General features: G+C 44.6%; 2 protein-coding genes across 5 annotated transcripts in view; one reads left to right on the top strand and one right to left on the bottom strand.

The window, feature by feature from the left end:
* CSGALNACT1 (chondroitin sulfate N-acetylgalactosaminyltransferase 1) overlaps nucleotides 1-1,950 on the top strand; it is a 44,305-nt gene extending 42,355 nt beyond the window's left edge. For all 4 annotated transcript variants that reach the window (XM_032997763.2, XM_032997760.2, XM_032997761.2 and 1 more), the window contains one exon: nucleotides 162-1,950. In XM_032997763.2, the coding sequence (XP_032853654.1) occupies nucleotides 162-445 (284 nt within the window). In that variant the 3' untranslated portion in view covers nucleotides 446-1,950. The remainder of the gene's footprint in view (nucleotides 1-161) is intronic.
* Nucleotides 1,951-4,877: 2,927 nt separating this feature from the next.
* SH2D4A (SH2 domain containing 4A) lies at nucleotides 4,878-16,109 on the bottom strand. Its single transcript, XM_009964005.3, has 9 exons — nucleotides 15,142-16,109; nucleotides 14,185-14,344; nucleotides 13,496-13,655; nucleotides 11,347-11,412; nucleotides 10,799-10,934; nucleotides 9,282-9,498; nucleotides 8,792-8,922; nucleotides 7,283-7,503; nucleotides 4,878-5,787 (listed from the first exon to the last, which is right to left on the bottom strand). Exons 1-9 carry the CDS (start codon nucleotides 15,314-15,316, stop codon nucleotides 5,695-5,697), a joined length of 1,359 nt encoding a protein of 452 aa, XP_009962307.3. The 5' UTR covers nucleotides 15,317-16,109; the 3' UTR covers nucleotides 4,878-5,694.
* Nucleotides 16,110-17,009: the final 900 nt, after the last annotated feature.

The raw sequence follows: 17,009 nt of genomic DNA, 5'->3' as shown, positions 1-17,009 counted from the left end.
TGAAAGACCTGAAGCTAAGAAATTTGGACACTTCGGTGTTGGCAAAAATTATGCCTGTTTTAAAGGGCTGACTCGAGCCAGAGAACAGCTGTAGTGCAATTAATAGCATCGAGTTTGCTACTATATTTTTCTAGTTTTATTTTGGATTTTGTTTGTGTCAGGTGGCTTTGATCTGGACATTAAAGGCTGGGGTGGTGAAGATGTACATCTGTACCGCAAATACCTTCACAGCAATCTCATCGTGATCCGAACGCCTGTCAGGGGTCTCTTCCACCTGTGGCATGAGAAACAATGCCTGGATGAGCTGACCCCAGAACAGTACAAGATGTGCATGCAGTCCAAGGCCATGAACGAGGCTTCTCATGGCCAGCTTGGGATGCTTGTTTTCAAACAGGAGATTGAGACACACTTGCACAGACAGAAACTGAGCAGTAAGAAGACATGAAGCCAGAAAGGGAGACAAAAAGCCTCTGAACTGAGCTATAGAGTGTTTTGGAAAAGAGTTGCTCACAAGAAAAGATGGAGGGAGACTGAAAGAGGATGGAGATTCCAGCAGGATGGCAGCAAAAGAAGATGAGGGAAAGTGCTTGTCCTCCTTTCTTCTGTTTTTTTTTTCTTAATAGAGCTTTTAAGTACTCCATTAGCCTGACTGTTCAGCACTTGCTTCTGGGGCAGACTTGAACACTTGATGAGATTCAAGGTCATGAAGACAATGCACGTTACATAAATGCCAGCGTGGAATTCACAATAACAAATGGATGTGCTCTTCTGTTGAAATGTTTGTAAGATGTGTACAGTTATTTAAAGGATTGACCCTTTGGTGGGCCAATAACAATGTGTTGTTTTCTACATCTAACCTGACATATCTAAGAAGGGCTATTTTTGAGTAAGTACAGAGCTCCTGCTCTGAGAAGGGCATCTGATTGTTAACGATGGTTAAGCTGGAGTGACCAAAATCTTTTTCCCTGAAGGGCCTGGGGCAGGAGGGACAGCAGCAGTGCACTAGCAGTGTGTTCCCAATTCATTCAGAGACAAGAGGCATCTCAGAAAGTGCTTTCTATAATTCAGAAGGAGGAAGCCCTACCGGTCAAGTGTGATGTTTCAAAAACACTGGAGGGTAGTGTGTGTTCTCTTCTGTGTACAGTGAACCAAAAGCAACGAGCCATGTCTGTATCACATGAATCAGATGGTGTATTTCTGCTTTAGAATACTGTAAGTATCTAAAGATTTATTTTTAAATTAAGTTGGGTTTGCTTGGGAATTATTTTGTCATACTTCAGGTTTTCTACTTCTAGCCTTACTAGGAAATAGTACAGCCTTCCAACACTTGGAAAATGCTCTGCAGATCTGTGTTTCCTGCGGGTGGGAACTGGATTCAGATAAATGAAGTGATTTTTCTACACAACCTGGGTGCTGGAAGGCAGAAGCTTTACCATGTTGAAGAAAAGGAAATGCGTATCAACTTGTGGTACTGATTTAGCAGGAGGCTTTAAACTCTGAATGTCAGATACCAAAATTGATGAACATTTTCTGACTTTATACCAAAGTATTCCTTCTAAACCAAATATAGAATCTTGCCCAGGGCATAGCAAGTTTTTTGTAATTAACAAAATAAATTTTTGTAATGGATTACTGGACCCTGCAAATTCTCTTACGATAATTATAGTTACATCCTAAAAATCAGTCTCCTTCTTAATAGATTTTTTTCAATTGCCTAAAACTGTTGAACTCATGAGTTACTGCTCTTATAAAGCATTTTATTTTAATGCTGACTGGTGGTTATAATTTTAAAGTATACTAGCCAACAAAAACTGGATGGGCTTAGAAATCCCACTTGCTTACCTAAATGCTGTTTCTCCGAGTGGTGTATTTGTTTTATAGCTTCAAACAAATACAAAGCAGTCTGAAGGCAGATTCTAATTTGTTTTTTGGCTTGTAAAAGCTGGAAGAAGAAATATGCAAGATAGCACTGAAAAATGAATAAAACACTATTTGTCATGCCACTGTGTGGTAAGAAGAGTGCTTATGAACCTCTTTTGAAGGCATTGCATGCAGAATCTGCTGACAGAGACCATGCTACTGCAAGTACCTTTTCCCTTGACACACGTTTACATGTGTTTGTCTTTTGTTGGATGCAAATGATCTACATTGCATTTCCCTTGCAAATCACCAAATGTCCCAAACCACTGCAAAAGTACAAAAAAAGTGGAAACTCTGTATGCTTAAAAAACCCAACCCCCAAATACATCGTTTACCAAAAAAACATCAGCAGTGATTCAAGTAGGTCCTCCAAAGAACTTTTTTGTTCCCAGAATACACAATAAATTCTTTATGAAGGGCTTTTTTTTGACAGAGTAACTTTATAAATACTACACAGTAGGATGAGACAGGCATGGCTTGTTGAATGCATATGAGAGCTATGGTAACTGAGCTGCTCCAAGGTGGCAGTTGTTCCTACAGTCCCACTTAACCTGAATTTGAAACTGGGTGATGTATATTATGAAAGTTTCATAAACATAACCTGCCTCAAGCCTAGCCTTAACTATTTCCATGATGCTTTTTCATTATCTTCCCTTAGGTTCCCCTAAGACCTCAGCAACTTAATGTAACTTTGAGATCGGCCACACTTCTAAAGCAAGGCTAGAATAGATGATCTCCAGAGGTCCCTTCAAACCTATATTAGTTTCTAATTCTAAGAACTGGGCATCTGTAAACTCAACACTTTGTTACTTTGCATACCTTAGCAAGAACATCATGTAGCCCCTGCCAGAGTTTCACAAGTTACGTTTTTAAATAGCACCTCTGTGATTCTCTTGCATGTCCTTTTCCACAGAGATGCTGTTCTTCCTGCCAGGAACAATACTATCTATGCAGTTCCTGTTCCTTGACTGCAGAAGCCAGTTTGGCAAGAGGTGAGATTGAATCAATGGTGGAGAGAGCCGGTGTGCAGTCACTGGCCACCTCGGTGATGTGCAGGAGAATCTAGTCACAGCAGAAGTCTGGCAGAGCTCTCTTAAAGGTGGAGGCTGCACTGATGTGAGAGGTGAGGAACAACATGAGAAAGGGAAGCTGCTGTTAGCTACTTTTCTGTGAGCCAAATGAAGCTGTAACAGGTCTTCCAGACCAGTTAGAAAAAGACTAAATCCAAAGAGAGCAGCCAACAGAGCTGTAGCTTTTGCCAGGCAGCTCTCTACCTTTCTTGTCCCAGAAACAGCTTGCGATCTTTCTCAGAATCACAACTGACTGGATCTAGCTGGGGAGGGAATAAAGATCACCCTGTGTAGATGTGGAGGTCATATGGGAATCCTTGCTTTAATTTTTGATGACTGTTGCAGGCTCTGGCTAAATGCATACAGGCATGTGGCAAAACAAATTGCCATATCCTTCCAGGATATGTCATGATCTCTTCAGCAAACAATTTTCAAATGTGACTACTCTTGTAGTCCTTGCACAGCATCCCTTGAAGAAAGAAAGATTCTACAGAGAAGCTCTCCAAAGTAAGCCAACACCCTTGATTCCCAACCACTGCAAATCATCCTTGCTTCACAGGATAACTAGGCTTCAGGATAACTAGGCTTCAGAGCAACAGAAGAACCAGTCTTGAGGGCATCTGTTCTGGCAAGGGTGCTGCCTTTGTAGTCAGTGCAGTAATCTAAATGAGTGGGTTTAAAACTTCAGGTTTCTTCCTTCACAGCAGGTAAGTGAAGCTGTGAGTCTTTAAAAAAAGAGACTGATTCTTAAACATGTGGGATAGATGTGAACATTGATAGTAGCTCTCCCAGGGATCTACTGAGCCAACATTTGCAAATAAGTAGTTATAATATGAAGATATGTGAAATTACCAGTCCACTGGTCAGCAGGTCAAACCCAGAGAAATTCCACTATAGATCTTAGAGCTAAAATCGATCATGTCCTGTAGTCCTGCTATGTTGATGCCAGGTCACTCTGCACTTTATTTCTACAAGTTAACACCCTGCCTCTCAAACTGCCTTTTTAAAGGTGACTTTGTCCCCTGCCTTTACCAGCCTATAGGTATACAAAACACTTTGTGATTTGTCTCCAACAGGACAACAGTTATGTCAACTTCTTCACATGAGAACAGATGCTAACTTTCCTCTAGGATCTTTGAATGACCTTTCATTTTGGCTGTATATTTTAAAAGAAAAACAGTTCATTAAGAGAGAAGGAGGGATTTTTTCCCCTACAAGTTATCTAGCACACCCTCTCATGATTGATGCAGATTATGTTGAAAATATCTCTTTGATACATGTGATATAGTGCTCAAGAATCAATTTAAGTCGTTTGTCCTTCCAGAGTGTTGTTACTTTCAGAATCTCACTTTACGTAAAGATTTTATCTTTAGCAAGCTAAACCTGCTGTAACTGGAGTGCAGTTATCCCCTTTCCTTCTATGGAAACCACCCATCAGCATAGATGTAAATTTTAAGACCAGATGATTACAACTATTTCTTTTAATCCATATTCTGCAAAACTCAGATCGATATAAGGCTGAAGTTTCTGACTACTTCCTCAAGCAGAGTAGCCTTGATCCAACAGAGGGAAGGGAACAGGTAAACAACTGAAACAAGATTGACCCCCGTTCACTATTTGAGGATCGCATCTCTGAAAAATTATGTTGACAGATTTGCACCACAACCCTCGGCTGTACGGTTTGTCATGTGCAACAACATGAGGGAATCTGGGTGAGGATTAATTTGTTATGTGCTTCTGTCTCCCCCAATATTCTGAATTATGTATTTAAAGAGCAGGGTAATGGATGTGAAGAGAGAACATTACATTGAAAGAACAAGTTCTGTGTTAAAGTTTACACCAGATGCATCTCAGTAACCTGGACACAACTTGCAATAAATAGCTCCATTTTGGAAAATAACATTCTTTACTGGCAAGCACTCTTCTGTAAACTGTACTAATACTGATATAGGCACTGCTTCTTATGTTTTTTTAGGCTCTGTGCGTGTCATAATCTTTCATACAAATTCCTGTGTCCCTTCTCATTTTCCTTTCAAAAGGTTAATCTCTATGCAGAAAGGCTTGTGTGGGATTTAAATACAGGTTAAAAGAGCAAGGATCTGTATTCAGAGGCTAAAGGAGTTTTAAAAATGGACTTCTCATGAAAATCCCTCTTCACAGAGAACACCTTTCACTGAAAGGCACCAAGGGTTTGCTCGGCTGTTTGGCTTGAACATCCTTGATACCAAGGGCACAACATTTTACAGGATTAAGCTTCACATTATGCAAATTACTCTATCAAGACCGATTCACCTCTCCAAGTTGTTTTTTGCCTTCAGGAAGGTATGATCTCATTCAACTGTAAATACTAATCTATTTCCCAGATGGCACACAGCCTTGCATTCAAAAACAACAGGCAGCTCGAATACAAAAGTCCCCTGAAAATATGTGGCAGTATCTCCCTATTCAACTGGTATCTTCATCACCTCATTCACTTCATTGTGTGGGATACATCCAGGTGCTTTGCAGATTGCTAGGCTCATAAATCCTTTAACTCAGTTGATATGACAAGCCCACTACAGTACTTATATTCCCACTGTTTTGTTGTGAGGGATATAAAGTAGAGGCACTTATGGCAACTGTTTCAGGTAAGCATCAGCAGCTCTAGTTCAAAGTTCAGCCTTTGTGAATACAGACATGGAACTGCACAGCAAGACCAGGAGGTTCAGTCGAAGAGAGAGATGTAATCTGGTTCTTGGTCCTCTTGGCCACATGGGTAAAGCAACAGCTCCTTCCCCAAGGAAGTGATGGGTTCGTCCTGTTGAGATAGGATGTAATTAAACATCACCTTTCAAACAGACCCGACCTACTTATCACAACATCACGGGGCAGGCAGCAGTCTTCCTGCCTCTGTTACGGTGTGGACTTGTTCATCCCTCTGAGTGACACAGCTCAGTGCTCTGGGGAACTCAGGGGAGGTCCCACATGGCTGACCTCGGTCTTCATAAAACAATGTCTGTGCTCGGTGCAGGAACCCAGTGATGTGACTCTGGCAGTTCTCAGAAGGAGCTGCGCTCGTCTTGTAGGCAGCCACAGCTTCTGTGGCGTGAAATGCTGTCCTGCCTAGGAAGTGCTGGAGTGAGGACTGTGCAGCATGCAGGTAAGCAGGATGGGGTGGTTGTGGACCATGCTCCTGGCTGCATTGGAGGGACAAGGGTGGGTCCTGGAGTGAGCACATGCCCTCTGCTCAGGCAAGCCCTGTTCTAACAAAGGAATTCCTTGATAGTTCAGTCTCTGATTCACACCTCGTTCCCCACCCTAGCAGCAGATGCATGGTGGGAACTTGCCTTCTTTCGTGGTCACCTGGTGGGCAATAAGCAGAACCCACCAGAGCCCTTCAGCAGAGTGGGTTCACCCTGCCCATGTGTGCTGTAGTGCAGAGGGTCTGTAAGATTCTTTGCAGATTGTGGACTTGGCTCTATCTCTAATATAGCTATGCGCAGCTAGGCTTTAAATCCTCTGGCTCTGGTACAGTATAGCTCCTGCTTTCAACAATTTCAGCCTGCACTATGAAAACCATGCAAGAGGCAAGTTCAGGTAGCCCAGGTAGAGCTCCACATAGTAAATGAACATAGATGTTTTCCTTATGTCCAATTATGTTTAGTCATGTCTGTATTAGGCTACGCACTTATTTAAAAGAAACACAGACTTTAAATGAGCCTTTAGGCAAAATGATTGTCCTGTCTTTGGGCAGCTCTTACAGTAAAGGAATGAACAATCCACCTGGCCCTCCTTGGAGCCCATGTGTCTGCAGTCAGCACTAATAAACACTGCAGTTATTGTTGCAAGAAGCTGCCAACCTTCTTCCTTCCCTCCTACTTCTTATCTTTACTCAATATCACACCTTGTCTGCTTTGAGATTATAAACATACCTTGTTCTCTTTTATGCTGAAGCTGGAGGAAAGCAGAATTTTCTGCTTAACCAACTTGCCAGGACCCCACAACAGCAGAGAAAATCCAAAAAAACTGGAGTCTGCACGAGTATGATGCCACCTCTCACCTTATCAGCATTTCTACCAAATAGTGTGCAAGGTGTTCTGCACACTTGAGGAGTGAGTCAGGTCTAAGATGCTTGAGATGTGTTAGGTCACCTGAGGTGTACCCATCAGGCTGGCATACCCTTCTGGAACAGCACACAGGATACCCAGCGGCAGCTAAAATGGGTCTAGTTACCTACTTTAAAAGAACTGAATCTATTCAGTGCCCAGAGGCAATTAAACAAAGAGTTAATGAATGCATTGCTAGATGTTCACCTTGTGGTAGTCTACAAGGTCGGCCAGTGTTGAATGTTGTAGCTGGTCCACTCCAAGGAAGCTGTAGGAATCACTGGAGGCATCGATGAGGAAGTGTTTACACCCTTCCACAGACCGATAGGAGAGCACGTAGCCTTTGATTTTCTCACTGACCCGGACCAGAAAACTCCCTGGTACTGTTTTATTCAGAAGCTCCTCTGCTTTCTTAGAGGTTAGGATACCTGTTCAAAACCAAAACACAAAACTGAAGGGAGGAAAACATTTGTGCAGGACTGGATGGAACAGTTCTCACAAGAAACCTGCTTTACTGCTCTAAACCCAGTCCATGGCACTCCCACCACTTGCACTGTTTTCTTGCCCAGCATCCTAGAAAGAACAATACTGCCATTGCTAGTAACAGACTATGGCCATGTGCTAACTGTGCTTTATGTTATCAGTTCCAGACTCGGCCCATTATGAATGATAAATGTGCAGGGCTCAAAAGAACAGTTTCTCTGTTATGAGAGAGAATGGCGTTGCAGTGTGTTGTATGTTGATTCTAGTATAGCAGTGCTGTGCAGACAGTGATCACAGGTCCTGTCAGAAAGCCATGCAAGCATTGACAGACAAGTTACAACATGATAGTGCTTTCATTGCTGCAGTCTCAGATCGAAAGGGTTTCCAAAGCAAGGCAGATGGATGGGATCAAAATGACCCTTTGGAAATGGAACGGAAAGGTAGTGGATGATGAGCACATATGGAGGGACAATGATCTGGGGCCAAGGACGAGTGGGATGAGGTGTGCCCAAATCTCTCTCACCGTTGTCCAAACAGTTGCCAGTGTGACCATAGAATGGTTTGGCTTGGAAGGGACCTTAAAGATCATCTAGTTCTGACCCCCCTGCCACGAGCAGGGACACCTTCCCCCAGCCCAGGGTGCTCCCAGCCCCGTCCAACCTGGCCTTGAACCCTTCCAGGGAGGGGGCAGCCACAGCTTCTCTGGGAAACCTGTGCCCGTGCCTCACCACCCTCATAGTGAAGTATTTCTTCCTTATGTCTGATCTATATGTACCCTCTTTTAGTTTAAAGCCATTACCCCTTGTCCCATCACTACATACCCTTGTAAAAAGTCCCTCCCCAGCTTTCCCCTAGGCCCTGTTTAGTATTGGAAGGCCGCTGTAAGGTCTCCCCAGAACCTTCTCTTCTCCAGGCTGAACAATCTCAACTCTCTCAACCTGTCTTCATATGAGAAGTGCTCCAGCCCTCTGATCATCTCGCATCCATACATCCAGTGCAGCGAAGGCAGGGGTAGCACAGAAGTACAGGGTATTGGAGGTTCTGGCCTCTGTTCTAACACTTAGCTTGCCCTTTGTCATAATGCTAAAGGAATTAAAATTGCATTCATATATATTTAAAATGGAAAACCTAGCCACCTTTGAAAAGCTCCTGGTCCCACCCTGTGGCAACAGCCAAGTTAGCAGAAACAACTCCTTAAAGAGCTGGGTTGGGGTAGAAATGCTCAGGACTCACCGTGGAACCAAGGTGCTATTGTGTCCATGGTTTTCTGATAACCAGCTCGGAGAGGGAATTGTTCCTCTTTGAACCACCTGATGATGCTTTCTTCAGTGGAATTGGAGATTGTCCTCTGGATTCCCTCTTTCCTATTAGAAAAGACCATGGTTTGTGCATCAAGTTCAACTGACAGCTTTTGAGTCCTTGACAGGACTTACCTTTTGTTCAAGATGTTAAGAACAGAAGGCTTACACTAGTGCAGCTGTCAGCATAGAGATGTACTCTAGGCTTAGGGCACTCTACTAAACAAGCCTGTTACCCTTCAGGGGTGAACAAATAAGCCTCATCACAGACCTAGGCTGAAATATAGCCTAGGCTCTGTATTTTTCCCTGTGAGGTGTCTCCTCTACACAAGGAGGAGAGCTAACCATTCCCATCTCAACCATCCCATGCTAGAGCCAAAGAATCTCATCCCTTCTCCCCTCCACAGTGCACAGAGGTTCCTCACCTAATTGGTCTCCCATTTTCCATCACAGGAGGTAGAAGTTTAGGCTTGGGGGGGAGAGGTGGATATTGGAGTGGTCGCCGATCTCCTGCTGTGGCACCCTTGGAAATATCTGCCTGCTTCCCTCTGTGGATGCCCTGCAGTGAAAGCCTCCTGTAGTCGTCTCTGGCTTGCCGTGCAAGGGAGCGTCTCTTCTCATCTGCTGCCTTGGATTTCCGCACTGGAACAGAAAAGGAGTCCTACAGGAGCGAACAAGCAGGCAAGTTTTAAGCTTGCTGCCCTTTGTCCATCTTCCTGCTTGATGAAGTGGAAGAATAACCCATTTCACAAGATGACATGCACTCAATTGTGAGACCATTTGCCACATGTCTCCCATTATTTTTGGTCACCCGTTACTTAACATGGTCCATTTTTTATTCCTTCAGGAGATTAAAAATCTGGGTTCTTTCTGGGCACCAGGTCCCTTGGTACTTAGAGACTACTTGGTTTTGTTTCAGATGCTGACTTCTGTTTCAGACATATATTTCTGTAGTGCCTTTCATGTGAGCTGGTGTGTGGGGAGGGCGTATGGAATAACAGCTGCTGAAATGACCCCAAATCAATCCTTTGAAGGATTTGGAAGTGCTAATATTTTTTTTGGAGGGTGGGAGGGAGCCTTGCTGAAACTGTTATGGAAAGTGGAGAACTTGGTTGTTTGGTTTTGTTTTGTTTTGGTTGTTTGTGTTTTTTTGTTTGTTTGTTTGTGTTTTTTTTTTGTTTTTTTTTTTTTTTTTTTTCTATGAAACTGTCTTGATCATCTAGGTCTAGCTCATCCTGGAATCTGTAGGAGTAACCAGCTCTCCAGTCAGTCTGAGTTAGGCTAGTTCTTTCCTTGCTTTTGTAATCAATTATTTATTTATTTATTTATTTATTTTTATCAGTAAGAAAAATAAAACCCCTGGCCTGAAGTGGAAGCAGTTGGTGGCACAGCATTGCCATCTACTGAACAGCAGGGAAGGAACTGGGGAAAAAAGATGCATCAGGTTTTCCTTCAGGAAGTATTTGACAGTGGTGATGGACGATACTGCAAGTCTCGTACTGTTTGCTGGTTTTCTTCTTATCATTGGGATTCATTACACAAGACAATGCAGCAGGGCTCTGCCTAAGTGGGTTCACGCTTGGATGACAGGGAAGCCCTTTTTAGTTAGTCCCTCTCACCCACTATCCTTGTCCTTAAGAGCAACAGTTACTGCAAAGTCTTTGAAAAGGCCAGCTTCTAGTTTATCCTGGCTATACTCACATGATTCCTATTTTTCGCTTGTTTTAATAGGAAACATTTTCCATTTCCCTGCCCAGTTCTATTCTCAATGCTGTATTAACTCAGAAATATTTCTGATAATGCAGCGCTGTATTTCTTGGCAGTACTCTCCACCCACCAACCGGTTATTGAGTTCCAGTGTGGCAGGAGAAGGACTGAGATGACCCCACAGAGTCCTAGGATTTCTCAAGCCTCATAGCAAAAGTTCAGTCTAAGATCTTACAGGATTCCTGCCATTCAGGCTCGTTCTCATCCGATTTCTGCAGTGTCCTCTGGCTCTCCAAGCTGGGGTGGCTCTGTGGTATTGTCTCCTGGGGGACTGTGGTCTCTTCTGAATTTCTCCTCTGTGCTTCCTTCATCTGTGAAAGAAACAGTATGTACGGCTTCGTCCCAAGCTAGTTTTAACCCTGCTTTTTACTTAGCCTTGAAATACTGTGAACTTCGTTCTTTATTGTGAATCCTTCCAATTTCGACAACATACAGACTCTCTGTATTTACTGCAGGTGACAACAGAGGAAGTATGGGAAAACAGTCTACCAGAAATCATCAGAAGCCTCTCCCTGTGCTGCTCCCCAGTTTGCCAGCCTGGCCTGCTTTGTGTCATCTCCAAATTGTCACACCATACAGGAGGAGCATGGCAATTCTGTATAAAGCTGGTCCAAGAGATGAGGATGTTCTTGGGTCAGATGAGGCTCTGAGGCTGACTGGAACTCTTAGGATAAAGTCTGGGTCCCATTTAATGTGTTAGGAGCATTCTAGGTCACCACTTACCTGTTGGAAGCCCTGCTTCCTCACATGACAGTCTGCCAGCATCTGGTGAACATCTCTGGTTTCCCTCTGGGTGGAGAAAAATAGCAGTGAGAAATAAATATATCATTAAGACCATTGCTCTTTTTTTGGAGCAATAGGTGTTCAGTGCAGAAACAGTGCTGTGACAGTTATGTTAACAAATTTTGCCAGCCTTCTCTGACAAACGTTGACTTTTTTTCCTCATATTAGGCCTAATATGCCACAGGAGGAGAACTCAGCAGTGTCAGAATTGTCATAAGCACACCTAGATTTGCTAAGCGATGCTCCTAAGTACTCCCAGGGAGCAAACCCTCCCCTCCCTCCCTCCCTCTCTCTAAAGCACACCCTAGCAGAATCTGCTGTCCACAGCTTTACCTGCATGTGCTCTGTTTGCTGCTGGGGCTGGGGTGCTGCAAACCCCTGCTTGTCAAACTGACCCAACTAGCTGCGAACATCTCCGTGTTCGTGCTTTCCTGCAAACCAGTCTAGCCACCCTGGCAGCAGCTGCTAGCTGAGACCTGCCTTTGAAGACAAACAGTTAGACTTGTCATTGAGCAAACACCCACCCACCTCCCCATTGGACCCAGACTGCCTCCCACGGCGCGGTGAGTAATGAGTTAACTGTACTATGCTGCTTACCAAGGACATGCTTTGTTTTCTCTCCATCCCCTACTTGGCTAATATTTAATAGGAACATGGCTTTCCAATCTCCCTCTCCTTGACAGGAAACTAGGAACTTCAAAAGTGTGTGAAGCAGCTTGTTTTCATAGAGCAGCCCCCATCCCCTATAGCAGACAAAGCACAGTGCCCAGATCCCTCAGGTGAAAGGGGAACTAGGTCTCAAAGAAACAACTTGAAAGAGGGAGGTGAGAAAAATCCCCTCTCCAGGCCTAAAAAATGCAACAACAGTCTTCAGTCTGGACCCCTCTATCTAATAACAAAAGCCCCAGAAACCTGGAAAAAACTACTAATAATGTAACAACAGAAAACAAAATGCATACATCCCCCCTCTATGTCCATGCAGAAGACTTTGAAAGGGGTTTGGATATTTTTTTGGTGGTGGGATTTTTGGATTTTTTTTTTTTTTTACCTTTTTTTTGCTGTTGTTAGCTATGACTAATAACTTCCTCTGAAAGGAAAAAAAAAAATCTCCCACATAGTTGCTCAGCTTCAGCAAACAGTGCTAAGAAAAATCCCATGTGACTCAGAGGCTTTTGATAAAGGAGACAGCGGCTCCAATTTCTCTTCAGTATTTTGGTAGCAGCAGGAGAGATGCTTTGCCAAAACCCAACCTTCAATTTTCATGCTTTTTATGCTGAAATATGGAATGGCTGTATAATAAAAAAATATTCACTCATACAAGTTAACAACAAAAGGCTGAATGAAAACTCTGCTGAACGAGATTGGACTTCTCCCATTAAATTGACAGGGTGTTCTGTTCCTTCTGTTCAATCTGGGTTGCATGGGAAGTTAATTTAACTCATCTTTTTCTTGGTTCTCTGTAAATGGCTTTTTGTAGCCAGTTAAAAAGTAGAAATGTATTTATTGCTGGAGAAAAATATTTCTGTAATGAAACACCACAGCAAAACACACACTGTAGTTACTACATTTGGAGTTGCCCTGTGCTGCCAAGGATGTAAGTTATTTTCTAACTATTTTAGAAGACACAGACACAAAAAAAGAAGAACCTAAAATATACATGTCTGAGACTGCTGGTAAAATTATCTTCATCTGTAGATGACTTGTCTGAGAGCCATGACCTTGTACATACAGATCCTGGGATAGCCTCCCTGATCTTGCCCCAAAAGCCATCCAAACCAGCCACAGAGGAGGAGGAAAAGTACTGCAACCCTTGTTTTACCCACAGAGAATGAAAACAAAGTAATCTGGAGTAATTTATCTGTCAGTACAGAGCAGGTCTGTCCCAGCTGAGAATAGCACTTGGACCTCCCAAGTCCTAAGGAAGGGAATAACAACACACCTTCTTCTCTGACTACAGAAGAAAAGCTTTAACAACTAGCTGGCTTTTTTTCTTCTTCAAATTTCTATTTACAGCAACCAGGATTTGCTGCACTTCCTAGATCTCAAAGCACATGTTTCTGATAGCTATAGAGAATAGGGGGAAAACTACCTTTGTGAGATTCTGGCTTTTCCCTGTTGTAGCAGCAGCAGTTTTCCTCCCACCTTCCTTCTTTTCCTCCACAGTGCTTTTTTTATTTCTGTGAAGATCTGTCTCGCCCAGGAATCCTGGTTGTGCATGTAGAGACCGTGTCACAGAAGAGTCAGTCTCTCTGAAATGCAAGAGAGAGACAATTTAGGAACTCCAGGGAGTCACTTTCTGCTCCCTGAGCATCTTGTGAAGATGCTGCACATGAGCAGAGCAGTGCTGCGATGAAGCGATGCATGTGCAGGGAGCTTATCATATCTCCAAATCAGCTAAGTGGAATAATTAAATTAATGACTTGTGGTGAGTAACTGTTGTCCTGCTGCACACAGGCACCTGCCAGTGAATCAGTGCAATCCAAACTCATCACCTGCTGCCATAACAGATTTAGCATTTCCTGTGGTCTGCAGAGAGCACCGCACAGGAGCCGTATTATGGGGGGCTCCATGAGCCGGGGCAAGACCAGGCTGGAGCTGGTTTCTGCCAGCGTTGCCTGTACTCACAGAAAGCCAACCATTGCCTGTGCCTTTTGCCTGCAAGTTGAGTGTGACAGTGGTAACCACAGCCCCTGCAGAGAAGGCTCCAGCCTCCGGGTCCCTAGAAATGCCTTTTCCTCCGTGTCTGCCCACCAAGTCCTCCAGCTGAAGTGTGCTTACCTGCCCTCCTTGCCTTGCTCTCTCGCTAACCGCTTTGCCCTTTGTGCCTGGATCTCCTCACAGATGGCTGCGTACGACTTATCTGAAGGATGCTCGCCCATCACCCAGACCCAGACATCGTTGTCAGCGCCGAGCTTCCATGTCACTGACTTCCCGTTGGCTGGAAAAGAAGCAGCTCTGTGGCAAATGCTTTTTGCTTGGTGGCTCCATGCGGGGCCTGTGTCCCTCCTGCTGTGCCCTCCTGGCTGCTGCTGCTGCTGGGTGGCAGAGCCTCTCCGAAACCAGCTGTACGTGGGGAAAGCTCGGCTGGGATGCAGCACGCACCTTCCGTTTCATTTCATGGTACTGAAGCCAGAGCAGTGAAGGGGAGGCATTTCTGAGTCTGGGGGCAAGGGAGAGGACTCACTCCTGTTTCCTTTCTTGCTTTAATTCCTTGCCACTGCCCTCCCCAAACTGTGTGAAGGTGAACTACTTGCAAACAGAGCACGTGGGGGAGAGCTGGGAGAAGTGTGCTATCTCGCTAGCAGCTGACATGCTGTGTAATCCTGGCAAGGGGACTTCAGGTCTAAAGGCACAATGGGAACCCCCCTGCAGATCTGGTGCCCCATGACAGGCATTCAAGTCCATGGTTATTTGACAGACAGATTCAGAGTTCCCATTTAGTGGAAAACTTAATGAGGTGCATCTCCTGGGGGCAAGTAAGCCCTGTCTTCCCAGCTAGGGGAGTTGAGCAATTTGGTCAAGGACATAGAGTCTGGGCCAGGGAGAAAAGCCATTGCATGTCTGGCCAAAACTACGCCATCACAGGTGGGTTTAGTTGCAGTTTGGAAATATGGCTATGATCTGTCCCTGGGAGAAGAAATTACTCTAAGGACACATTACCTCCTATTTCTAGGGAGCAGTTGACTCAGCCAGACCTGTGCCAGAGGGGGAAGCAGCCGGCAGGCAGAGACTTACCTTTTCTTGGCAGTGGCTTCTTTGCTGAAGCCTTGTCTGCAGCAGCTTCTCTTTCCTCCCACCGTCTGATCTGTTCCTGCCTCATCTTGAAGAAGAGGATCTGCTTCTGCTCCTCGCTGAGTTCTGCCAGTAGGTCAGGATCGATGTACATGTCTGATAATATCTGTTTCAGCATGGCTGCGGGTTTCAGTTACACACGTTTGTGACGATGATCTCCAGGGATCAGGTCCTCTTCCTGGCTTCCACAAGAAAGAGTCCCTCCCCGCCTGAGCCTGGAGCAGGAATGCAGGCGTGCCAGAGTAATTATACTTCTGTCTTTTTTTTTTTTTTTTTTTAGCTCAGACTTCCTGCGCAGACCAAAAAAGTAAATAAGTAGCTTAAAACCTGCTGTTAAGATTCCTTGAAATGAGAGGTGAGCTCAGCTCCCATATAGCCCCTGCCCGCTCTGCAGGGAGAGCTGGCCAGGAGGGATGACTTCTGCAGTGGAGAGGTTGTGTTGATACTCTGATAAACCCAGCTGATAGTATATCAGAGGAAGGAGAGCTGCCTGTTACAGTCATCAGAGGTGCGGCTTGGCTGTGCCCAGGCAAACATTCCTGCTGGGCAGGGAATCAATGAACCCATGACTAGACGGCTCCTCCTCCTTCCAAAGCGGAAAACTTTGATGATCAAAAGCCCAGCTGGCCTTGTTTCACCAAAGAAAGATGCGTCGGGCTTTTGGCTCTGCTTTTGAGGTGGGAGTGGGAATTTTGGGGTGCTCATGCCCATCAAAGGCAGCCTCACAGCAAGTCAAGGGAGCACAAGCAGTGCAGCTGGTTTGAAGAAAGACAACTTGGATGGTCAGCAGCTGAGGAGCTGAGACAGGTCCCGGTCTGACACGTCTTGCTGATGGACCTTACCCACACAGTGAGCCTGGCATGGGACATCCCTGTCTGACAGGACGCGGTGGGGAGGTGCAGTGACCAGGAACTGGGGATGAGCCTTCCCATTTCTGTTTTGTTTCTCTAGTTACTTTATATTTTCCCTATTTAAAATGTTAATTCTAGAAGCATGGAGCTGCTGTTCCAAATCTGTATTGCTTTCGTTTAAACAAATGGCTTCCTTGACTTAAAAAGAAAAAAAAAAAAAAGCTTTTGGGAGGAGGTGATCTCATCTGGGTAATGCCATCTGAATATCCCCCTGACAGCAGAATTGTTCCAGCTCAGCAGCCAAAGGGGCTTGGGCTGTCCTTGAGCCGTGGGGGATGGCAGCTGTAGAGAGGGAAGAGCTTTTTGTGGGGAGGGTCTTGGTGGGCAGTCCCTCATCCCTCGGGGTACTTGAACTGTCTGTTAAACTGCAAAACTGGTGGACACTGCTGGAGGATTGCAGTTTAAGCTTCACTGCCTCATGCTCCTAAGCAGTACCTGAAAGAGAAGTCATTTGCAAACAGATCAGGGTGTCAGAAAAGCATCTTTAGCTAGAAACAGGTGTCTAAAGCTTTGAGTTGTGTTTTTTTAGGTCAGTTCAACACAAGACAGTATTAAGGACACACATTCTGGGGCTTATTTTAGGTAAGCTGATGTCTTTAGAAGGTACTTGATGTTGCTCTGATTGTAGAGAATCTGAAAATCTCTTTGTCTGAGTCCAAGGTGGGTTTTGTTTGGAGAAACCACCAGGGTTGCATCCTTTGTGGATCTGAAACAGTAACTGAAGTGGATGGTAGCTCTGGGCATGGTCTGAGCTTGATGGTCTGGCAGAGATGCTTTCCATGGGCTGACAGAAATTAATCACAATGTCTAAAATTGAAGGGGCTTTTAACAAAAGACACTTGTTGCATGTAGGGAGGTGAAACGCTTTTATTCCGTTCAGGTGAGAAAGGAATTTGTGGT

Source organism: Tyto alba, unplaced genomic scaffold, assembly GCF_018691265.1.
Source record: "Tyto alba isolate M040663 unplaced genomic scaffold, T.alba_DEE_v4.0 Super-Scaffold_23, whole genome shotgun sequence".
Lineage (NCBI taxonomy): Eukaryota > Metazoa > Chordata > Aves > Strigiformes > Tytonidae > Tyto > Tyto alba.
Note: the sequence above shows the minus strand (reverse complement) of the source record. Positions and strands in the feature narration are given on the sequence as shown.